This window comes from Watersipora subatra, chromosome 11 (assembly GCF_963576615.1).
Source record: "Watersipora subatra chromosome 11, tzWatSuba1.1, whole genome shotgun sequence".
NCBI classification, from domain to species: Eukaryota; Metazoa; Bryozoa; class Gymnolaemata; order Cheilostomatida; family Watersiporidae; genus Watersipora; species Watersipora subatra.
In genome coordinates, this window is record NC_088718.1 from 16,121,597 (window position 1) to 16,148,406 (window position 26,810).

The 26,810-nt window shown below is 37.7% G+C and overlaps 1 protein-coding gene across 3 annotated transcripts in view; it reads left to right on the top strand.

The window, feature by feature from the left end:
- LOC137408144 (DENN domain-containing protein 5B-like) overlaps positions 1-26,810 on the top strand; it is an 89,375-nt gene that overhangs the window by 45,919 nt on the left and 16,646 nt on the right. For all 3 annotated transcript variants that reach the window (XM_068094532.1, XM_068094533.1, XM_068094534.1), the window contains exons 12-16: positions 1,056-1,226; positions 8,417-8,561; positions 14,369-14,552; positions 22,788-22,940; positions 23,480-23,597. In XM_068094532.1, coding sequence (XP_067950633.1) covers positions 1,056-1,226; positions 8,417-8,561; positions 14,369-14,552; positions 22,788-22,940; positions 23,480-23,597 — 771 coding nt within the window. The remainder of the gene's footprint in view (positions 1-1,055; positions 1,227-8,416; positions 8,562-14,368; positions 14,553-22,787; positions 22,941-23,479; positions 23,598-26,810) is intronic.

Genomic DNA, 26,810 nt, shown 5'->3' on the forward strand with positions numbered 1-26,810 from the left:
AGTGAGTTGCATTATACATTTGATAATTGCCTAATTTTTTGCTAAAAAAAATCTTTAGTTGTCACGTTCAAGCGCCTGTTCTCTAAAGATCGCCAGGGTGTCACATAGCATTTCTACAAGATGATACGTCAATTTTCAACAAAGCTTATATTCTGTAAATGTATAACCAAATTCATTAAAGCTGACTATTAATTCTTACAACAAACGTATAGATTGTGTCGATTCTACAATAAATTAATATTTGAGCAACATGTTCAGGTTGAATAAACAATATAAATAAAGGTTGTATTTAGATCTGTAGTTGAATAACATCTAGCATTTTTCTTCATGCGAATGATGAGGATGTTCTATATCTGAATAGCTCAGGTAAACAACAGAACATATCCTTACTGAAATTTGTATTATTTTGTTAAGCTAATGAGCGCATACATGTATTATAGAGTTAGTTGTGTGAGGTAATATATTGTAATAGGATTTAGTTGAGTGGTTACAGTAGATGCTGAACTAGAAGGCATATATTTGGTGTGCTACGGTAGGAGATTGGTTATGTCAGACAATCTCCTCTAATCCCTCATTTATAAGAATTCTTTATGCATTCGCAGTTGTTATTACTTCTCATCGCTGCCGCGCTGCCTGCTGCTTGTGTGTGGTCTATCTCTACTCACGCTGTGCTGTATCTTCCTGCACTAAGAGCTTGCCAAGATTAACTTTTCCTCATCCTTTGGAGTTCTGATGTTAACGTTGTCAGTGGCATTTATCAATTCTTACCTACGAGGAAGAAAGTTTTTTATATCACGCTCTAAAAGTGTTTCTACTTGCGGTACATAAAGCCCGTTGGATTAGGAAAACTAGAAAAAATGGACAAAGGATATTAACTACTACTGTATATAACTTATCTCAGATCTCAGCTATGGTGTCGGTGCTAGCTCCACAGCTTCCGCCATCTCATCTATCCATTCCAAGCGAGAGCTCAGATGACAGTACGGATAGTCCGAGATCTCCGAGATGGGTTAGGCTGAGTGTTGGTCTTTTCACACAGCAGGTTGATGTTGTAGAAACACAGATGTTTGCCACCTTTATCGACAATAAGATCATGTCTCAATGGCAAGACCCTGACAATGCCGTGAAAGTGTTTGACCTGCGCAACTCGGCCAAGGTTGCAGAAGTGGGAGAGGATCATCAACAGAAAGCTATCTATGAGAAACTAGAGAATACGGCAGCTATTGGTGAGTTGTTTGCCACCATCTTATCAAAATATACCAACTTTATTGAACAGCTTAATTTCTGCCCTTTTAAAAGAGTTGAATTAAATTTCATTTTCACTGATTGATTTTATAATGTTAACTCATCTGTTATTCAAGTGTCATTTGGAAGGAAAAGACTGTTTCTTTAGTCAATCGTTAACAATCTGGTTGCGGTGGGTCGGCGCGCTTACGTTGGTTTCACTAGATCAATTGCGTTTTGTTGATTACATATTTGATTTATTAGCATGGTGTGACAATTTCTGTTTGTCTTTAAACTTACTAACAATTTATTTTTGACCCTTTGATTGCCGCATCACTTATTGTTTTGGGTGACCTTAGAGCAAACCAGAAGATAGCGAATACAAAAAAGTCTGCTTTTTGAAATAAAAATGCAACTGGCTGAGCTCCAGTTCATATTTCATAAATGCTAGCCATTTTATTTTGCTGCTAGAAGTGTTGAGACATGAAAACAGTTTGGACAAGCTAGAATAAGTTAATTCAGAATTATATAACATAATAGGAATATAAAACAAACCGGAAATGCAGCTTGAAAAACGTAAGATCATCTAACAAATAAATTTGTATCATACAAAATAGAATTATCGACAGCAGGAACTTCATAAACTTGAAGACAATGAGTGCTTCAACAAAGAACGGTTTCAAGTTTAAGCTGAAAGACGTAACAAAGTTAGATGTAAAACACCGTATAAAAATGTATGTCTTTTTATAGAAACAAATGGTTTTGGTAATTGACTTTTGCAAAACGTCGGTTTTCTTATTGGGGAGAAAAAAATTACCAAGCAAAATAGGGTTTTCTTTTAATACATCATAGATCTATAGAGGTTTATACTGTGTTGAAACTCGGGTTAGGAAAGCTGTCACAAAGTTTGGAAAGTGTTGATAAGTTTTTAAAAAACGTTTGGAACATCGCAATTAAATGGGTGCTATTTGCCGTTATCCATTTCTGTTACCACTATTAATTAAATACTCGCCTTAACTGTGTAAAATTGCTTCATAAACAATATAAATATATTTCTACTGTGAATATATCAGGTCTGTAGATATTATGTAAACATATTATTTTCATTCACCAGTCGTTAAGTTTCATCGACTCTGAGTCACTGCAGATTCACAGAAGGGTAAAATTGGCACTAGGATTGTTCATGCATTTGTGCTGAAATGCAGAAATGGCACCCAAAGATTTACGTGGAAAGGAATATGCCAAGTAAAAATTCTGTATTCCTATTGTACGTTCCAGAACGAATTCTATCGGTCAATATTAAATGAAACCATCGCGCATTAAAAATAGCTGGCTTGAAAATATACATATCTCCTACTCCATTTTGGACTGCAGGTTTCTTGGGTGTTTTGACTGCAAAAATCAAAACTTGGCTCTAAATCTCCTTGACATTTAACATAGTTAAGATTTAACAGATTTTAAATCATGTATCTTCTAACGTTTAGCTTGTTTGTTAGCTAGAGTTTGCCTTTGAAAATGCCTCAAGTATTATTGTTTACTGTTCTGACCACTTGATAGTAAATTGATTTTGACTGTGCAACTGGGAATGAATAATGAGGCAATCATCTGTGAAAGCTGCCTCTGGTAAAAAGAAACATGGGAAAAATGTTAATAGTGGATACACTGAAACTAGACTGACATTGCGGTACGCAATGCACTAAAAGACACTAGGACTCAGTGGTTCTTAACCCTTTCACTGCCAACCATGTACAAATTCGGCTATCGGCCTAGTGCCAGCCATTTTACCGAATATTGCCGCTATTGCTTCATGATAGCCTATGTATACAATATTTTTTCAATTTCAAACTCTATCTAGATCATTTTTGTAACATATTTTATTTTGCCAACATTTTAACTAACACTGCTATGCAAAAATTTCAATGTATCTATAGGCCTACTTTGTGCGATGATAAAGCTATGTGAAGAAGCTAAGACGATCCTCCAAAATGTTCCCTTACTCTGAAAAAACTATTACTTTCACTACTATCAGAGTCACTGCTGCTACTTCAATTATCGGTATAATCACGAAAATCTAAATCTGAATTGGCTATAACATCATCAACATAAGTAATTACCTGGTTTCTAACTCGCGCGGTACTTAGCAAAACTTACACAAAAATCGTTCGTTTTAGGTTAGTAGTTCTCAAACAAAAGTTTAAAATTGCTTCGTTATTTTAGGCTAATTTTATAGAGATATCTTCGTACAACGTTGTCAATATCATGAAAGTCCTAAATACCGTGGGTTATGTTGTCAACGAATAATAAAATGAAGTTACTACGCAGTTGCTAGGAAAGTCGCAAAAATGCGTCTGTGGCACTCGACCCTAAAAAACGCATAAATGCGTCTTTGGCAGCGAAAGGGTTAACCTGGGTGCGAACGAACCCTGGGAGTTTGGTAAGTTTGGGGCGCGGCCGAGGTCTCTCAAAGGCAAAAGCAGAAATCACACTGATTTGCAAGGTCACGTCTTAACGAAAAGAGATAATTTGTTGTGAGTTCATACACTGTATGGTTTTGTTCTTTGAACACAGTGATGTTAATGTACAGTTCATTTTGTGCACCAGTAAAACATAAACTTATGTCTTGAATGGTAAAAAATCCTATGTTATTTTTCAATAAAGAAGGGCTTACTAAAAGCTCATATGAAACCGGTGGGTTCAGTGTGTCCAACAAGGTTAAAAACCGCTGATCTAGGTGGCTTTAAGGCAAGCCAGTCTGTATTTATTTAACTTGCGATTTCCAGAAATCCATCTACAGATGAGGAGTGTACTGCCTGTAAATGCCTGTAAATGCCTGTACCTATCATTAGAAGTGCCCTCATCAAGGACTTAGTATAAACCGAGTGTTTGATTGTTCAATAAAACGGCAGCATCAGTACTGTTAGGTATTTTGGGTTTCTTCTAAACTGTTTGTTTACTAGTAGGTATCCTTTAGTTATAGTCATATTAATTGTTGTTTACTAATATATGAGAACTTACTGCATCCTGCAGGATTGGATGCCTTCACTTGACAAATGTCTTTATTTTTCTTCTAGGAGTATTGCCTCATTTGGTCAAATCACTTTTCCTATAAGATTTCTGAGCATTTTAACCGCGGATCAAGTTTTGTTTGCTTTTGCTTCTAACTTTGAAACATCCTGGCAGTCAGATCACCTCAAACATCAAAAACAATCACAAATGATAGAAAATGCTGATGCCTTCTGATAAAATATGCTGAAAGTTTGTACACGTTCATATTTAACTCTGCGCCTGCAGTCCTATGTGTTCAGCTATTAACTGGCTCATGGCTTACATCTCATAGACCTTACAGTATACGCTGGTGTGTGTAATTATATACGCGTGAGGCATTGTTGCAACTCTATATGCTCTAGTTGGCTTCCTATGAAGGAGCGATACACGCAGGCGCTGCTTGTTATAAAACTGACTCATTTCTACGCCTCCCTAAATATTTGACCTTTGGCAAGTTCAAGAAACATTATATTCACATTTCCTTACATTTATTCTACGCCTCTGCGCCTCCCGGTTAATTTCGGCGTGTCGTTAGGCATTTCCTCGCCAATAACGGTTGTAAATGACCACAGATAATAGGATTCTTTACAGGCAGAGTGACTGAAATGAATATAGACAGCTCAATCCTTTGGCTGGTTTCTCCCCTAGTGGACCATTCAACGCAAATAGATTCAGCTTTCTTTTTTTAAATTAAACTATTTTTTACTTTAGGCTAGCTATATAAATCTGCTTTGCAACCATGAAGGAACCGAAAGGGAAACCCTTTCCTTAGGCTAGCGATATAAATCTGCTTTGCAACCATGAAGGAACCGACAGGGAAACCCTTTCTTTAGGCTAGCTATATAAATCTGCTTTGCAACCATGGAGAGACCAACAGGGGAACCCTTTCCTTAGGCTAGCTATATAAATCTGCTTTGCAACCATGGAGAGACCAACAGGGGAACCCTTTCCTTAGGCTAGCTATATAAATCTGCTTTGCAACCATGAAGGAACCGAAAGGGAAACCCTTTCCTTAGGCTAGCGATATAAATCTGCTTTGCAACCATGAAGGAACCGACAGGGAAACCCTTTCTTTAGGCTAGCTATATAAATCTGCTTTGCAACCATGGAGAGACCAACAGGGGAACCCTTTCCTTAGGCTAGCTATATAAATCTGCTTTGCAACCATGGAGAGACCAACAGGGGAACCCTTTCCTTAGGCTAGCGATATAAATCTGCTTTGCAACCATGAAGGAACCGACAGGGAAACCCTTTCTTTAGGCTAGCTATATAAATCTGCTTTGCAACCATGGAGAGACCAACAGGGAAACCCTTTCTTTAGGCTAGCTATATAAATCTGCTTTGCAACCATGAAGGAACCGACAGGGAAACCCTTTCCTTAGGCTAGCTATATAAATCTGCTTTGCAACCATGGAGAGACCAACAGGGGAACCCTTTCCTTAGGCTAGATATATAAATCTGCTTTGCAACCATGAAGGAACCGACAGGGAAACCCTTTCCTTAGGCTAGATATATAAATCTGCTTTGCAACCGTGGAGAGACCAACAGGGAAACCCTTTTCTTAGGCTATAGCTATATAAATCTGCTTCGCAACCGTGGAGGGACCAACAGGGAAACCCTTTCACATTCTATCACTATGTTTCTATGACGCTGTTAATCCGCAAGATGGCAGCGACAAAAACCCGCAAGTCCAGGGAGTTTTGTTAACCACAAAATTTTTACTGAATGTTTCATGCTTGCAAAATATGGAAATGGCACTTGTGAATAATGCACAAGAAAATACCGTACCAGCTATTCCATTTTAAACATTTGCCATACTTCAGTCTTACGAAGTGTGGAAGTACGAACTCTGGTGTAGAATTCCTCATCCTTTTTAACAAAGGGTCCACGTTAATCCGATAGTGTGAATGTTCATTGAGAAACTTGTCGAGCGATAACTCAATGAGCGCACAACTCCAAATCTGTGTCATGGAAACAGTGATTTATGAGAAGGTAAGCTGTAAAATTGAAGAGTTTGCTATCCACTGCTAGCGGGTTACTCTCGGTGATGATGCAACATCTTGTTTCGAGCCTCACATATGACTCTGACAGCACAGATTACCTTTTATTAGCAAGTTTAAACTCGCAAGATTGTAGAGTTTCAACCTTATTTGTTAGTAGGAGGGGACCTGCTTGATTTGGTGACACAATGATTCAAGTGAGGTTTTGATGCAATTTCTCCACTGTTAATGCTGACTAGCTGAAACTATATAGTGAGGGACTTCATTGCTAGATCCGAGTCACATCGTCTGGTCATGGAATAGTCACCAACTTTATCTTTCATCAAAATGTTTGCCTGCATGTTAATTAAGTTGTCAACTTCTGTCGACTTTTGAAGTGACAAATTTGAGATTAATTTATTTGCAATGGAAAGTATGTGTATAATTGTTCATTTGTCTTCACACAAAAATTTAACCAGTTTTTTATAGCCCAAAGGATAGTTAAGAAAACATTTTAGTGAGTTTTCCTCTCATGAAGGAAGAGAGCCACCGGTTTTTTAAAAGCCTAGGTCATTACTGAGTGCAGAAGAGGAGGTTTTATCGATTTTAGAGAGGTTTTATCAACTTCAAGAGGTATTCTCAACCACAGGGAGGGAGGTATTATCGACCGCAGGGAGGGAGGTATTATCGACTGCAGGGAGGTATTATCGACTGTAGGGAGGGAGGTATTATCGACTGCAGGGAGGGAGGTATTATCGACTGTAGGGAGGGAGGTATTATCGACTGTAGGGAGGGAGGTATTATCGACTGTAGGGAGGGAGGTATTATCAACTGCAGGGAGGGAGGTATCATGGACTGTAGGGAGGGAGGTATTATCGACTGAAGGGAGGGAGGTATTATCAACTGCAGGGAGGGAGGTATCATGGACTGCAGGGAGGGAGGTATCATGGACTGTAGGGAGGGAGGTATTATCGACTGAAGGGAGGGAGGTATTATCAACTGCAGGGAGGGAGGTATCATGGACTGTAGGGAGGGAGGTATTATCGACTGAAGGGAGGGAGGTATTATCAACTGCAGGGAGGGAGGTATTATCGACTGTAGGGAGGGAGGTATTATCGACTGTAGGGAGGGAGGTATTATCGACTGCAAGGAGGGAGGTATTATCAACTGCAGGGAGGGAGGTATTATGGACTGCAGGGAGGGAGGTATTATCAACTGCAGGGAGGGAGGTATTATGGACTGCAGGGAGGTATCGCCTGCAAGAGCAATAGTCTTACTATGAAAAGTGTTAGCATGCTATCCTTCCTCACCCTACTATGTTAAATTATTGAACTGAAAGGAGCTGAAGGTTTTCTACCTTTTACCGGTTGTTCGCGGGCTCCATTTATGTTTGCCCTTGGTACTGCGGTTTCCTTCATGTATAATGATTCTCTAATCATTTTGCATCAGTTTTGCATTAGTTAGAGTGTGTTTATGTTTATCAATAATCAAAACTAACATGCTAGGGTAGTCTTACAAGTATTACCAGACTCCTTTCTCTCTCTCTTCCTTTGTCACTTGGGCGGTGTTAGTACCTCGGTATCACTGTGGAGATAGGGAAGTGCTATTGTGTTTCTATCAGGAAATAGAATTCGCTTTGAATATGGATAGGAAATGTTCAATAGTAAAACGAAGTACATGTATTTTTGAAAACAGTTAATCCTTTCTATGGAATAGAGTAAATAAAATATTTTAGTCTTTAGTAAAGAATATAAAATACTCAAATGACTAGGTTAAGAGCTGATTATTTAGCATCGCATCTGCACCTTAGATCAGTTTGTTGGTTGTTTACTACTCTGGTAGAAACAAGCCATCAATTGACAGGGGCTGAAAAACATCAGCTTAGTTACATAAGATTTATGCATTAACCATGAGTTGTCTGCTCCTTCACTGACGAGAGAATTTCGCAGTAACTTTTCTCAACATTTGTGTGGCAGTCTTTTTCTTTGAGAAATTGGTTCTTCAAATAAGATACTGAGATTGCTTTATATACTTTATCTTCACAAAGGACTCAAATAATTGCATCTCTGTAGCATTCCGTCTCACTCTTCCTATTTATTACATATACATTATATACATTGTAGATGTTGTGGAGGTTATCCGCTTTTGACATTTTAATTCATTTGCAGACGCTATGGTAGACAAAAGAAGTGTGTCAGCAGATTATGTAGCCTTAGCACCTCATATTCTGGAAGGTCTGGAGGAGATGTGCGACCGAGTAGATGGACAGTTCCCAGAGTTGAATTCTCAAGTGCTAGTTCCGCCTGCATCTGAGTGAGTGACTTCTCTGACTTCTCTAACTATTGAAATGGAGAAAAACTGACTTCACTTATACATGAAAGTGTTGTATGAGGATTTTTAGCAGTTTTATACAGTAATAACTTGCTCATGTTCGGATGTACAGCAGAACCAATTATAGATTTGCCTCCCTTGGTCTGCCCTTCGCAAGATGAGCTGTTGGAATGCTAATCATGCCGCAATTTAATTGCTGAGTTTCGTGATACATTCATATATAGTGTATACATTCATACATGCATATATAGTGTATACATTCATACATTCATATATAGTGTATACATTCATACATGCATATATAGTTTATACATTCATACATGCATATATAGTTTATACATTCATACATGCATATATAGTGTATACATTCATACATGCATATATAGTGTATACATTCATACATGCATATATAGTGTATACATTCATACATTCATATATAGTGTATACATTCATACATGCATATATAGTGTATACATTCATACATGCATATATAGTGTATACATTCATACATGCATATATAGTGTATACATTCATACATGCATATATAGTGTATACATTCATACATTCATATATAGTGTATACATTCATACATGCATATATAGTGTATACATTCATACATGCATATATAGTGTATACATTCATACATGCATATATAGTGTATACATTCATACATGCATATATAGTGTATACATTCATACATTCATATATAGTGTATACATTCATACATGCATATATAGTGTATACATTCATACATGCATATATAGTGTATACATTCATACATGCATATATAGTGTATACATTCATACATGCATATATAGTGTATACATTCATACATTCATATATAGTGTACACATTCATACATGCATATATAGTGTATACATTCATACATGCATATATAGTGTATACATTCATACATGCATATATAGTGTATACATTCATACATGCATATATAGTGTATACATTCATACATGCATATATAGTGTATACATTCATACATGCATATATAGTGTATACATTCATACATGCATATATAGTGTATACATTCATACATGCATATATAGTGTATACATTCATACATGCATATATAGTGTATACATTCATACATGCATATATAGTGATATATATGCATATAATATAAAAACCTGTTTAAATTTTCAATGGTAGATGCAACTTTGAAAGCAACGTCATAGAAATAACTACTATCTGTCTCAGGCTAATCATAGTTCCTTGTTCAACTCCGTACTAATACTTCGAAGGGCAAAAACCGGTTTGCAAGTTTTGGACCACAGGTTACGTTTACTAAGCAAACTTTCATGTATTGCATTACTGACTGCTAAATGCAACGCATGAAAGTTTTGCTCTGCTAAAAATTGTTTGGACGCTAATATCGACTAGTTCAGCAGTGCTGAAGAAGAGTTGAGGCCAGAAGATATTGTGGAGAGTATTGAACAACCAGATGTTCGTTCCATCAAAAGCAACAATCAAAACGCAGCTATCCGAGCAAACGATGGAAATATTTTTGGTTTAAAACGGTAATTTTGTTTTTGCGTTTAATATAAGTATGATTCGTTTATGTCACTTGTTTATGAATATATATTTGTATCGTTTGATAGATTATTATTGTATAACTTATAAGTATGCAGATTTATAGCGTGTTATTTAATAGCATTCTTGCCTTGCGGTTATTTTAACACGGCTTACAATGGATCGATGCTCATAACTTCACTTCTATTGCCAGGCCTGTATTCCTTGGTTGCAAGTTGGGGCTGCAAATGTTAGGCGATTAGTTATGAACATCTGGGAGTTTGGGGGCGGTGTAAGCCCCAACGGGGTTTCGGGGCAGCGCTTTGAAGCTCTGGACCTTTCCAGCATCAGCCACCCTCAAAGTATGCATAAATGCAATCAATTGTAAGCATTAATATCTACATATATATATTGTTTATACATGGTAAGCAAAACTTTTTCTTTATTCAACGAACAATATAAAACTCATGACACTAAAGATTTCTGTAAGGGAAACTGACAGAACAAGAGCTGTTACTTCTTTATCGCAATAGCTATTGTTCGCTCAATGTGTCCAAGGCAGAAATCTTTCACAACTGATTCTGTATCTATTTCAACGTCTTTATATATGTGTAATATTAGGAGATTATTTAGACGAGCCTGTCCCATGGTGCTCCTTCATCAATGTTTTGATTCGCTTCAATGCAGAAAACGATCTCTCATTCAATGCATTAGTCGCAGGCAAAACCAATACTAGATTAGTGAGCCTGAAAATTAGTGAGAATGCAAGTTTGGGGGTCTTCTTTACACCCCCACTATAAGCAATAAAGTTCAGTTTCCAAGTCTTAACAAAGTCTGACAAGATCACTCATTTGACGAGATCACCACGTAGACAATATAAAACGCTAGTAAATTAGTTGTTTGAATTTCCAACAGTTGTTGGAATTTCTAATTTGGAAATTCCAAGTGAATGAGTGTATACTGCAATTCTTAGTACTTACTCGCCAAAAATCACTAGGAAGTTAGGGCGGCTCAGCCGCCCAGCCACCCCAGGGAATACGGGCCTGTCTATTGCACATAAATATCTAGTTTTGGCTGCAAATTGTAGCAAACATATCAAAGAACGCAATGAGCTTTTATTCAACAGTGTTAAATATAGATATAAAATAAAAATGTTTTCAAATTTAGAATGAAATAAAAATAAAAAATGCCAACAAATTGCAAAGAAGGATAAAGGCTATAATATCGCTAGAATATTGCTAGCAATAGGTAGAAATATTTCTCGGTTTTTCGATGCACATTTATTAAGAGATATTTGACAAGTTAGGTAAGTTAGCAGATTTATTGCATCCAAAAGCTATCGCTCCTCTGAAAAAAAGAGCAAAATATAGGCGACATTCGCTTCGCCCGTAATAGTGCTAAATTTATTTTAAAATTCTGACGAGCCTTTTGAAAATTGACGAGCCCCTATTTGAACGCCGCCTCCAATTGACCGCCACTATAGAAGAAAGGTTGAAAAATATTGCGCCATGTCATTTAATTAGAGGTTTTACGAGTATTACTCGTATTGTAGACTTGGATAGCCATCAACTTGTAAGTATTGTTATTCTTCTGGATTGAGTTGTCAATATCGTAAATCAGATACAAAACAATAGCTATAGGACTAACGCTTGTCTAGCACACGTACCTACACGATGTAACCGTCGTACCACGAGTAGGGTGGTCTAGCACACGTACCTACATGATGTAACTGTCGTACCACGAGTAGGGTGAATGCATTTTTTGTTGTTGAGGAAACCTGGAGTACACTTAGGGGATCTGAAAATGCCTTAAATAAATTTGATGAAAACAAGATGAAATTGAAGTTATGTTAAACTGTTTGGACTTTCAAGCCATTACAATAGCAATATACTATTACTCGTATTTATAGACAACAATATACCATTACTCGTATTTATAGACACCAATATACTATTATTCGTATTTATAGACACCAATATACTATTACTCGTATTTATAGACAACAATATACTATTACTCGTATTTATAGACACCAATATACTATTACTCGTATTTATAGACACCAATATACTATTATTCGTATTTATAGACAACAATATACTATTACTCATATTTATAGACAGCAATATACTATTACTCGTATTTATAGACACCAATATACTATTATTCGTATTTATAAACAACAATATACCATTACTCGTATTTATAGACACCAATATACTATTACTCGTATTTATAGACAACAATATACTATTACTCATATTTATAGACAGCAATATACTATTACTCGTATTTATAGACACCAATATACTATTACTCGTATTTATAAACAACAATATACCATTACTCGTATTTATAGACACCAATATACTATTACTCATATTTATAGACAACAATATACTATTACTCGTATTTATAGACACCAATATACTATTGCTCGTATTTATAGACAACAATATACTATTACTCGTATTTATAGACAGCCATATACTATTACTCGTATTTATAGACACCAATATACTATTGCTCGTATTTATAGACAACAATATACTATTACTCATATTTATAGACAGCAATATACTATTACTCGTATTTATAGACACCAATATACTATTATTCGTATTTATAAACAACAATATACCATTACTCGTATTTATAGACACCAATATACTATTACTCGTATTTATAGACAACAATATACTATTACTCATATTTATAGACAGCAATATACTATTACTCGTATTTATAGACACCAATATACTATTACTCGTATTTATAGACAGCAATATACTATTACTCGTATTTATAGACACCAATATACTATTACTCGTATTTATAGACAGCAATATACTGTTACTCGTATTTATAGACACCAATATACTATTACTCGTATTTATAGACACCAATATACTATTACTCGTATTTATAGACAACAATATACCATTACTCGTATTTATAGACACCAATATACTATTGCTCGTATTTATAGACACCAATATACTATTACTCGTATTTATAGACACCAATATACTATTACTCGTATTTATAGACACCAATATACTATTACTCGTATTTATAAACAACAATATACCATTACTCGTATTTATAGACACCAATATACTATTACTCGTATTTATAGACACCAATATACTATTACTCGTATTTATAGACACCAATATACTATTACTCGTATCTATAGACAGCAGCAAGCAGTGGACCTAATTCCTTAGCATTGCATATCTGAAGAATTATGTGGGATGATGATGATGCACCCTGGATTATGGTAGAGATAGGATTTCTTTATGTACCGAATATTAGTCAGTTCTCCAAAAGCATCGGACAACAGAAACTGATGGAGCAGTATTGCATTACTCAGAGCATTATATCCTTTAGTTGAGTCGATAGTCAACTACCCACGACTATACTTAATGTCGGTCATTGATCTGTGCTGCTTATTGTATGCAAGTTTAACCAACTGTTATCAATATTTCCATAAAGAAGTTACTATTGATATATTAAGTTAATTAGTTTGACCCACAACAGCTGTCATAAAACGTGTAGATAAAGTATTCCATAAGATATGTGTTGAAAGGTGACAACTTTCTTTATGAAACTCAAAATGACCATGTTCAATCAAAAATGAAACGGAAGGTGTTACGTGAGAAAGTTTTTTCTTGTAAAGTGTTTGTTATTTTGTGACGATAAAACTAAGCAACCAGAAAATATGCTGAGATTTTCCTAAATGCTTCTTCGTGACAGTAATGTTGATGTTTTGTACTTTTTTGTCCAGCTTGTCTGGTTATTGGTAATAACAAGGGGCTTTCACTTACCTCAATATGTGTGGTATTCTTGTACAGTAATATCTTACACACTGAGTCTTTGAGCTGTTCATGTTAATAGTTCGGTCGCATTGTTGGTATTCCAAGTAATAAATTTGTTATTGTTCATATTAAAGAAATTTGTGACTAGCTTGCTGACTGCTAGGTGAACATTGTTTTAGCTAATTTTCCTAGTTATTTGTTGAACCAGTCGAAAATATATTGATACATTTTATTAATATTTATAAATTAGGAATCGTTTGCTCTTGTAATTCATTCGATGTTAGAAAAAGGACAGTCTACTATTCATTAAACTTGCATGAGCAGTTTTCTGAAATTGATTCAAATAGGTCACAAAGTTCTTAATTGTTTGTGAACTCTGAACTTGTCGGCTTAAAATAATGTGAATCTAGCGTGAAAGGATAACTCCGAATGTTTGTTCTCCAGTGATGATCAGGAGGATATATTGACCGCGTTGGTTAGCAAGAGACCATCTAACGGAGAGGCTCCTGTGATGGATAGGAAGGAGTTACATAGACAACCATCACTCGCTTTTGTCAGGAAAAACTCAACTGTCAGTGAGGCCTACATACAGTTTGTTGATGCCCTACTTAAAGAGATAAAGGTCAAGGTGAGAGAGTCGGTTTTAAAGGTTCACGTTTACAACGATATGTATATAAAAATGCTTTCTGTCATACAATGTTCCATGATATAGTACATGTAGATAAACTCGTTTAAAATAAACCAGGTTACCCATGCCAGCAAGACATGTTAAATATAAACCGGGTTACCCATGCCAGCGAGACATGTTAAATATAAACCGGGTTACCCATGCCAGCGAGACATGTTAAATATAAACCAGGTTACCCATGCCAGCGAGACATGTTAAATATAAACCGGGTTACCCATGCCAGCGAGACATGTTAAATATAAACCAGGTTACCCATGCCAGCGAGACATGTTAAATATAAACCAGGTTACCCATGCCAGCGAGGCATGTTAAATATAAACCAGGTTACCCATGCCAGCGAGACACGTTAAATATAAACCAGGTTACCCATGCCAGTGAGACATGTTGAATACAAGCTCAGTTGGTTATAAAGACGCTGTTCTATAGCTAAAATTGACCAGTTTAAGCTGATTTGTATTAAAAAAGCCTTAGTGATATGTGTATATCTTTACTGTGCTCATCAAACTGTACAATTGGAAATCTCCTTATAGCGCTGAAGCTATACCTATCATCAGTACTGCAAACTGTATGGGGCTTTTTTATCCATGAAGCTATCCTCTTAGCCTAACTCCTGTGATCGAACCTCTCTGTGACTCGAACCTCTCTGTGACTCGAACCTTTCTGTGACTCGAACCTCTCTGTGACTCGAACCTCTCTGTGACTCGAACCTCTCTGTGACTCGAACCTCTCTGTGACTCGAACCTCTCTGTGACTCGAACCTCTCTGTGACTCGAACCTCTCTGTGACTCGAACCTCTCTGTGACTCGAACCTCTCTGTGACTCGAACCTCTCTGTGACTCGAACCTCTCTGTGACTCGAACCTCTCTGTGACTCGAACCTCTCTGTGACTCGAACCTCTCTGTGACTCGAACCTCTCTGTGACTCGAACCTCTCTGTGACTCGAACCTCTCTGTGACTCGAACCTCTCTGTGACTCGAACCTATCTGTGACTCGAACTTCTCTGTGACTCGAAACCTCTCTGTGACTCGAAACCTCTCTGTGACTCGACACACTGTCGTAAATAACACTCTCATCTGTGCAGCAGTTTTAGTGTGTTCACGAATAGCATCATGCAAGATGTTCTGGATGCACTTGTTTATACTTCAAAAGAGTTAGTTTTAAAACTAAAACCGTATGCAACTTCTGTTGTTCAATGAAACCGTATGCAACTTCTGTTGCTCAATAAAACCGTATGCAACTTCTGTTGCTCAATGAAACCGTATGCAACTTCTGTTGCTCAATAAGATTCTTATAATATTCTGTAGCGTTCTATTTGTCTTCAATTTGTGTGGAAGGTTTGTTTGAAGCTTCAACACGGTTTTTATCATAACTTTGGTGGCAAACATGAGTTCATTTAGAATATAGTCAGTGTATTTGTAAAGTGTGGCGAAGAAAACATCATGTATGGTCAGGTTTCATCTCCTTTGACAAAAGCATCCCCAAGATAACTCACTAAACATCATGGCTCTAAAGCAGACATGTCCAAAGTCCAGCCCGGGAAGGGGGAGACAAATGCGGCCCGTTGTCAATTTTCATCCGGCCCGCAGCCTATGTCATAAAATCAATAACATCTGGTCCTTGTGCAGAATTAATACATTGGGCAGCAGCGCTGTTACCTGCGTGTTCTAAATGCTGATATCTAGAGGCTGGATTAGGAACAGCAAATTAACCCTTTGAACCCTAACGGCCGGTTTTTCGGCATTGCGTAGGGTGTGTCCGAATCTCGAATGGCCGGTTTTTCGGCATTCACATGGCTTTGTTTACAAAAACTGTTTCTAAGTAACTGCGTTAACCAATCAAATTAATTCTTGCACAGAATGTTAGACTAGAAATTTCACTTCCATTTGTAACAGTTTTCAAATTTCTTTACCCGCTTCCTTCGTTTTAATAACAAATTTTATTAGAGTGATATCCTGAAAAATCGATATGCCTTGTTTATTGATAGGTCATAAATGATTTTAATGCAAATAAAGATTTTTATGATACTAACTATAACTTTCCAATATATTTTGAGTCATGGAATGATGATAAACAAGTGCTCAATAGATATGATGCTATGTACATGTTTTTGCTAGTTTTTTTTAAAATATACAAACTTTTATAGTTTTAGCTTGAATAATGATGAAGTACTGTTTTTTTTATGACATTTGCTGTGGGCTGCCCAACTTTTTTTTACCAAATATCAGCGTATTATGAGCATGTTTAGATATATTTAATAAAAGTTTCAAAACTTCAGATCGTTGGACAGATTTTCTAGGGTTACTGACACGCATCGACAAAAACGGCCAGGGTTCGAAGGTTTAGTACAAGATTAATTGGCTGAATGAACCCCAAAATTTATAAAATGGCAACAATCAACAAAAGAAGGAAAAGTGACTTTGAGGCCGACAGTTCAAGGTCGGGTGGAAATTGGACTGTTTCTTCACTGAAATGCGTAACAACGGTGTCTGCCTCATTTGTAAAGAGACAGTGGCTGTTTTTAAAGAGTTCAATGTGAATCTGCATTGGCAAACAAAACATGCTGACGTATATAAAAAGATCACAGGTAATGAATGCAGCGAGAAACTGAAACATCTTGAAGCTAGTTTAATCTCACAGCAGCAATATTTTACAAGAACTCGAGAATCAAATGAGAATGCTACAAAGGCTAGTTACGAGGTAGCATCGCTGATTACAAAGCATTGCAAAACTTTCACCGAGGGTTAATTTATCAAACACTGTGATGACAATGGTAAATAATATCTGTCCTAAGAAGCAGCAAGCGTTTGCTAAAGTCTGTCTGGCATGTAACACTGTAGTGAAGTGTAAAAAAGTGAAGTCAAGTGAACACTAACCTTCATTTATAATGTCATTTAATATTTTATATGTACATGTATGTTTATATGTGCATATATGTTTATATGTACATGTATGTTTATATGTACATGTATGTTTCAAATGAACCAAAACACGTGCTTAAGATTGCTGAAATTAAAATGAAAAAGCAAATGTAAAACACAGATTGGCTCGGTGAAATTTATTTAATTTAATTGCTGTTATATGTAAAAAACGTCCGCCAAGGTTGGCCCCCTAAATTTTTAACACCCCAAATCTGGCCCCCTGTTATGTTTCTGCACAGAAGCAATTAAATAGAGTATTAAATTAGAGAAATGGTTTATTGCACACTCCAGAGACAACTGATTTGATAACAGAAAACCCAAGTATTTATATGTTTGGTCATAGAAAAGCTTTGTAAAAAGCTACAAGCATTATTAATAGCTATAATGAGACAGTACTATATAATATTAGCTTGTATAAAGCTTTAGCTAAAAAGCATGTTTGTTGGCAAAGTACCAGTAATACTTGGCACTTGCATGACACCTCCTCACTAAGCTAAAGGTTCTTTCTGGTTCTCTTAGACCTTCGGGGTTTGTCTCTGCTATACTCATCTCCATCAGGTAGACGAGGGTTGCGTGGTCTTCTTCTAGACGGAGGTTGCTCTGTTACAGTTGTAGGGGCTGGTAGTTGCAGTTTTGTCTCCTCTGTTATATCAGGTTTATCTCCAGGGTCTTGATCTTCTTCTGTTGAGTATCTTGGTCTGAGTTGTTCAACATGTCTTCTCCAAGTAGGTCCCTTTGGTACCACTTTGACATTGAGACTACGAGTTCCATATATCTTAGTAACAATGGCTGGAACCCATCTAGGTTGTCTGTTGCGTTTAGGTCCATGATACAAGGCATAGCATGGTGCTCCAAGATTGTAGCTGTGTATCTTGCTAACTGTCTTTTCTGCCGATCGGTTGACTTCTCTGGATTGATGAAACTGTGCTATGTGTGCGGGTGATGGCAATAGGGTGTCAATCTTGCATCTCGTCTGTCTTCCATTCAGCAGCTGACCGGGAGAGTATCCTGTAGGAAGTGGTGTCCTTCTATAGTGCATCAGGAACTGTTGTAGTGCAGATTTAGGTGAGAGTGACGATTTCTTCATGGCTTGTTTGAAGGATTGTACTAGTCTTTCAGCTGCGCCATTTGTAGCTGGATGGTAGGGTGCTCCAGTGAGGTGAACAATGCTTCTCTCTTGACACCACTGCTGAAACTCTCCTGAGGTGAAGCTGGTAGCATTGTCAGTGACTATGGTGTGAGGGTATCCAAAGTGTGCGAATATCTCCTCTAAGATGTCTGTGGTAGCTCTGGTAGAAGTAGATGACGTCCTGTGTATGCATGGATACTTTGAGTAGGCATCTATCATCACTAGCCATTGGCTGCCCATGAAGTTCACTGCATGATCTAAGTGAAGACGACTCCATGGCTTCTCAGGTAGCATCCAGGGATGTATAGGATACTTCTGTGGAAGCTTCTGGTGTTCAGCACAGGCAGTGCACTGTCGGCTTGTCTCCTCTATATCAGAGTCAATGCGAGGCCAATAGACAGCAGTTCGAGCTAGCTTCTTCATTCTTTCCATTCCAAAGTGTCCAAGGTGAAGGATCTTTAATACTTCCTGTTGTAACTTGACAGGAATGACTACTCTGTTGCCATATAGAAGACAACCTTCAGTGATAGAAAGTGAATCTGAGATCTTGTGGAAGAGTGACAGCTGAGTCTCCTTCATCTCTTTGTTACCAGGCCATCCTTCTGCTGTGTAGCGCATTACTGTGGCTAGTGTTGTGTCTTTCTTTGTCTCCTTTGCTAGAACATTGTAGTCTGTAGAGTTGAGCTGTTGTCCAATAGTGTGAATAGTGCATACTGTATCCACATCATCCTCATCTTCTCTTGCATCAAACTCTTTATCAGGTCCAACTGGCAGTTTTGAGAGGACATCTGCATTTTGATGATGCTGGGTAGATCTGTATTCTATGGTGTAGTCATACTGATTTAGTACCAGTGCCCATCTTGCTAGTCTGTTGGCTGCTAGAGCTGGAACTCCTTTGGTAGGTCCTAGAAGTGTGAGAAGAGGTCTGTGGTCAGTTACCAAGATAAACCGTCGACCATACAGGTACTGGTGATACTTCTTTAGAGCAAATATGATTGAGAGAGCTTCTTTTTGTATTTGTCCATATTTCCTCTGTGTGCTGGTCAGTGTTTTTGAAACATTGGCTATTGGTCTCTCACTTCCATCAGGATAACGATGAAATAGTACAGCTCCCAGTCCAGCTTCTGAAGCATCACATGAGATTCCAATGTCAAGATCTGGGTTGAAGTGTGCTAAGACACTATCAGTTGATAGCATATCTTTCAGTTTGTTGAAGCTCTTTTCTTGTTCAGTGCCCCACTTCCAGGTCTCTCCTTTGCGTGTCAGTTTGTGCAATGGTCCTGTGAGTTGTGACAGATTGGGTATGAACTTGCTGTAGAATTGTGTAGCTCCTAAGAAAGATCTTAGCTGAGTTAAGTCTGTTGGGACTGGCATCTGTTGTACTGCATCTGCCTTCTTTCCTTTAGTGATTCCCTTTGAAGTGAGTTTGTGTCCCAGATACTCTACTGTAGGTTGAGCAAAACAGCACTTGTCTTTTCTACATCTGAGCCCTCTTTCTTCTAATCTTTGAAGAAGTCGACGTAAGTTTTGTAGATGGCTCTCTGCATTGGCTCCACTCACTAGTATATCATCTAGGTATACTGCTACTCCTGGGAGGTCTTGTGTCAGTTGCTCCATGATTTCTTGAAAATACCCTGGTGCTGAGCTTATGCCAAAGGGCAACCTCTTCTGTAGTAGTACTCCTCGGTGTGTTGATAGTGCTAGTCGTCGTTGACTTTCTGGTGCCAACAATATTTGATTGTAGGCATCTGCTAAATCAATCTTTGTGTAGCAATAGCCTCCACCTAGTTTTCTGATTAGATCTTCTGGTAGTGGGATAGGTTTCCTATGTGTTTCTAGCTGATTATTGATAGTCTTGGAGTAGTCTCCACATACTCTGATCTTCCCTGCAGCTTGACCTGTTGTAGATTTGCGTACAGGTACAACTGGTGTTCCATACTGGTTGAATTGAGTTGGTTCCCATATGCCTTTAGCTACACCTGCTTCGTATGCTTGGTTGAGCTCTTCTGTCAAGGCAATAGGAACTGGTCTGGGTCGGCAGAAGACTGGCTTTGTTGAAGGTTTGAAGTTTATCTCTAGTTCAAAGTTCTTGAGACATCCTAGCTCGTCTTTGAATATTTCTGGAAATTCTTTGCACATCTCCTTACACTTGATTTGTAACCTCCCATCTGGCTGGTTCTCTGTGATTGTTGATACAAGGTTCTGTTGTAGCTTGTCATCAATAGAGATGCCTAGTTGCTGTATAGCAGTTCTTCCTAGTAGGTTGAGATCTTGTACAGCACTAATCACAAATGGTAGTCTGACTTCTTTCTGTGCATCCAAATGGGCAGTTAGCTCACATCTGCCAAGCGTCTCTATGAGATGTCCTGAGGCTGATTTGCAGTTAACTGTAGTAGGTTTTAGGTTTGGCTTTCCTAGCTTCTCCCATATTGATTTACAGATGAAGTTGTCACATGCTCCAGTGTCCAGTTCAAGTGTGAAGTTGTCTCCCTCCAGTTTGATGTTTTCAGCAAGTTTCACCATCTTGGTTGATGTGCATTCTATCATCTTTACTGGTTTTTCTGCTGCAGATGATTTCTTTTTCTTGCATGCTCTTTCTATGTGACCTTGTTTAGAACAAAAGTTGCAGGTGGCTGCTTTGAATCTGCAGTCATCCGCTGTATGGTTAGTTCGGTCACATCTGTAGCATAGCTTTCCTTCCTTCTGCTTGTCAGGTGTAGAGTTGTTTTTCTGGATTGGTTTGTATCTTGATTTCTGTTGAGCAACCTTGTTGACTTTAGACGAGTTTCCATAAACTGTCTCTTTGGCAACTTTAGCTTCTTCTTCTGTTTCCTGTGCTACCTGTATAGCTTTGTTGAAGTTGAGTTCATTGTCCTTGACCTTGAAGAGAGATTTGAGAACTGCTTCATTGTTTACAGAGCAGATAAATCTTGTTCTGAGAGCCTCATCTAATGGATCTGTAATGTCTATGAAGGCACATGTAGTTGCATCCTGACGAATTCTGGCAGCTAACTCTTGAATAGTTTCTCCAGGTTTCCTCTGCATGTCACTCCAATACTTGTAACGCTCTCTAACAATGAAGCGCTTAGGGTCATACTGGTCTTTGAGAAATTCCAGTATTTCATCCATGTTGAGGTCGTTGATCTGCTTGGGTGTTGAAAGCTGAGCTGCCATATTACTAAGCTGCTTGTAGAGTGTAGGCTGTTGGTTGGTGAGAAAAGTGCCAGCAATCTTGTCTTGATGAATAGAATTTGCTGCAATGAATGTGTTGAATCTGTCTATGTAATCTGTTAGTAGCTCTGCTGTTGGGTCAAAACCTGGGAAGGCTGGAACAGCGGTTGCAGCTGTTTCTTGTTTCCGTTGTAGGTTTTGTAGTAGTAGCTCCATCAGTTTCTTATTCTCCTCCATTCTTTCATCTTGCTGACGTCTGTATTCCTCTTGTTGCTGCTTGAACTCCTCATGCTGCTGTTGTCTATGCTCTTCTTGCTGCTTTCTCTGCTCCTCTTGCTGCTGTCTCTGGTCCTCCTGCTGCTTCTGCATTAGCTTGATCAGGTCTGCTACTTCTGCCATTGTAGTGGTGCAATTTTGAACAGTTACTCTTGTAATAAACTAGAACTCTTTGTATCGATTTTATCAATGATAAAATCTGAACAAAACTCTTTGTAACTGTTCAAAAGAGAAATCCTTGTCGCCAATTAGCTTCTGTTTATGTTTCTGCACAGAAGCAATTAAATAGAGTATTAAATTAGGGAAATGGTTTATTGCACACTCCAGAGACAACTGATTTGATAACAGAAAACCCAAGTATTTATATGTTTGGTCATAGAAAAGCTTTGTAAAAAGCTACAAGCATTATTAATAGCTATAATGAGACAGTACTATATAATATTAGCTTGTATAAAGCTTTAGCTAAAAAGCATAATGTTTGTTGGCAAAGTACCAGTAATACTTGGCACTTGCATGACACCCCCTTTGCAAAAAGTTTGGACAGCCACGCTCTAAAGCATCAGTTGTGTAGCCACCTTTTATTTTTACCTCTGTGTCTGGAGTTTGAATTTGAGCTTATCAATTGGTTAATCATCGTTCACATCCCGGTGACGGAGACTTTTTTACTGTTCAAATTTGTAGACGAAGAGAATGTTAGTCGGCAAGATGGGAGAGGAAGCGGTACAGCTTGGTCACGCTGACCCTACACTGCTGGGCTTGGAGGAAAATACTATGATTGCCAGTCTTTGTGATCTGTTGGAGAGAATATGGAGTCACGGTGTCACTCACAAACAGGTGTGTATAAATATATAAGGATGGCCTCAGTCACTCAGGCAAGGCCTTCCATAGAGTGTCAGTGACACTTGCAAGTAGGCGTTCTATGTGTCACTCGGTCACTCATGTACAGGTATCCATAAATTGTTCATAAAGTTTGTGCTTTAGTTAATATGTTTTGGTATGTAATTTATAGGTTCATAGATGAGTTCGATTATCGCAACCGCAAGGTTTGTCGATTTGATATCATCGGTCTCTTATTGTAAGGTTGAGTTTTTCACACTTGCATTCAGCACCCAAGTAATTGTTTGCAACTGATTTGGGCATTGCAGACCTAAAGTAAACAAGTACATGTATCATGCTTATCACTTATCAATGTTTAAGTGATTAAAAAAAGACAATTACTAGATACGGTAATTTTTTCATGCATCGCAATTACAGTATGTTAGCTAGAAGCTCATAGCAATATTGTCTCTAATTAAAACCTTGGGAAGAAATAAGTCATTCGGAGAGCTCTGTTGCGTAGAGGGATTCATGTCCCATATTGCTGTGTGTTTCAGAGCAAGTCTCCTCTCTGGGCACACCTACAGGAGTTTTCACAGCTCACCAACATGGTCTCATGGACCCAGATGGTTGACACATTTACACCCAAGGCTGCTGAGCCAGGAGCTTTTACAGGTTGGTTCTCTGGCAAATAGCTCATTCTCTAAGTCTATGATATGATATGTCTATGCTTGAGGAATGTAGTGATGAGTTTTTTGTTAGTTGAATATTTATATTCATCGAGACCTTCTCTCAACTTAATTGGTGATTGAACAATTGGGAGTAGGCGGTGCTTATTAAGAAAGGGGCTGTGTTTGGCATGATAGACTGCAGCAAACAGAAGCTGTAGAAGAAAACATGTGTTTCCTGTTTGCGAGCTATTAGCAATGTTCTGTGCAGGTTTTGTCATTCACAATGTGACCTGTGCCGACCTTTACAGAGGCTGCAGAGTCTTGCGTAGACAACGGTAGGCCATGCTGCATTGGTAATAATCGTTGTACGTACATTTTTTATTGTAACGCTCCTCATGTGTAACATCGCTGCTATAAAAACTTGTTAGACATATAATTGCGCTGACCCGTGTCGTTACTGTACAGTATATACATTTCCCTGTTGTTGCTTTTAACCGGAGTGCATTGTTGTTTTTGTTTTGAAGGCATGATAAGCGGATTACAGGAATGTATGTTTTTCCAGCCAATCGGTTTATCTTCCACCCCTTTAGCCATTTTACAAATGGTTCAGTTGATAACTAACTGACCTAAATTACAGTCAAACATCTACATACGAATAAGTACATGTATGTATGTAGTATGTGGGTATTGTCATACGTTGTCATACGTTGTCATGCGTTGTCATGCGTTGTCATGCGTTGTCATGCGTTGTCATGCGTTGTCATGCGTTGTCATGCGTTGTCATGTGTTGTCATGTGTTGGAGCTAATACCTCCATTAAACATAAACTTACACAAAATTCTAGTAGATTTTATCAAAAGATTTCGGTGATTTTCTATCATAGACAATTGTTTTTCATGTTTGTCTGACTTCTAGGATGTTTTAAGATTAAAAGATATCAACGATAGTGACAATGATAATAACGAGAGACACAGGAGGCAGTGCAACTAGTGACGTCATTTTGACAAGTACATGTAACTTTCTCTGAACATTGAAAACATGATGAAGTTTTGTCGATTTTAATCTTGAAACATTCTGGCAGTCAGGTCACCTCAAATATAGAAAAACAATGGCAAATGATAGACAAATACTGATACTTTCTGATAAAATCCACTAAAATTTTGTGCACGCTCATGTTTAAAATACACTCGTTCATTCAAGTTGTTCTGCAGATGAAAGACTTGTGATAATTACTTATTGAATACTGTAGATAGTTGAACACAGCAATGAAACTGATGTATTATGAAAGAAAAATGCAAAGAAATACATATACTAATAAAACAGTAATAATTAATGAAGGTTTTTTATTGTTTCTGTACCTCGGAGACATGCAAACAAAAAGTAGGTTTTCACTCTGCAGGAGACGAATGGTTTGTATGTTGAGACGAATTGTGTGTATGTTGAAACGAATGGTGTGTATGTCGAGACGAATGGTGTGTATGTTGAGACTCAACTTGGACTATTTGAAGTTAAAACCAAGAAGTTAAAACCAATTTGACATTTTTTTGTCATCATTTACATTTTTTGGTTATATTTTTCACATTCCCCATAAGCTTCATTTACTCCTACGAAATCGTAATGTTTCAGAAAACTTCAAATGTCATATTTTAAAAATTACAGTGGGTTTAAAGTTAGTTGTACTAGTATGCTGGCAGTCCGGTGCACCGTGAGAGATCATCCTGTGTAATAAGTATGTACACAATTATTCCAAATGGCAGCAATGAGGTTGAGTTGTGCAGATGGTAGTGTACCTAGTGCTAAATCAAAAGTTGTGAGTTCGAATCCTAGTGAGAGCAGTTTTTTTCTTAACCTCTAATCATGGCTTCAGACTGACGGACGTATGTGGGTCTTGTTATAGTAAAGTCTAGTACGCTGGCAGTCGTCTTCAATGAGAGATCCTCATCTGTAATAAGTGTGTGCACAATTATTCGACTGTGCAGCAAGGTGGTCGAGTAGTGCAGTTGGTAGCGCTTTTGGCTACAAAACAGAATATCTGCGTTCAATTCCCTTGTGAGGCCATCTTTTGTTCCTAACGCTGTTAGCTTGTCTTCAGACAGACAGAAACGGCTCTTATTATAGTAAAATGCATGTTGGGAAGTGGTTATGTAACGACATTCGCATGTAGCTGTTTGACTGTATTTTGATAGACTGAGGACTGTTTGTACAATGGCCAATGTGTGTCGCTGTCGACTCACTCTATTGTGTGGTTCCATATTATTTTGCCTCTGTTGCTAGCACTTACTGTGTGTAAAGAAATCATGTTGTGTGGCTTCTTTTCTTTTGCTCAGCTCTCAAGCTATTTAGCGTCTCTCCCATTAGGCTGGCTAGACCGGGTTCCTTGCCTAAGCACTAAGCGATTGGCTCATTTGGTAACCAAGTTATTAAGATCAAATCATTTTGCTCACGTGAGACCTGAGTATAAAAGGAGGCAACTCCACATACCTTCATCTATTCGATGATAATTCACTTTCATCTCAGTCAAATCTCATTGGCTGTGATGTGTGAGAGTACATCGATATTTGGATAGTTTTAATATCACCGCGAGGATAACTCCGGAAATAATTTTTCGTGTTCTGAATGAAATCATCTTTTCTTGACTTGAATTAAACCGTGAGTGTTTAAATTCCTCGAAATAGCAACTACATGTATTTATAAACAGCTGTTTATAAAATGATATTTCCTACTCTATAAAATATGAAGATATGGTATGGTGCTCAGGCTAACAAAGTCTATGACATTTGAAGATATGGTGCTCAGGCTAACAAAGAGCTGCCTTATTACCGAGTTATGAATCCAAGTGATGAGCAATATTAGGGGGAAACTGAATTGGTTGAGTAGTTATTGCTTATTGTATTAAAAACAACTTGGATATTACAGCATGTTGAGGAAAAAATATCCTGGTACATATATTCACTAACGTATTCATTTTAGGTTTCACAACTCGCATAGATGTGTTGGTAATCATAATGGATACTCAGATATTTCAAAACCTAATTCATGTTACTGTTGACCGTAGCTCACTTTTTAACAACCCTTTTAGAGTTGTCAGCACCTGTCCCGGTGTCATTATTTGAAATTAGAAACTCTTTGCTAGACTCTCTGAGTTGTACAGTTTAGCTTTAAATTTTCATCTCTATAGTGGCTTCAATTCTTCAGCACCCTTTATTAGATCAGGGTCA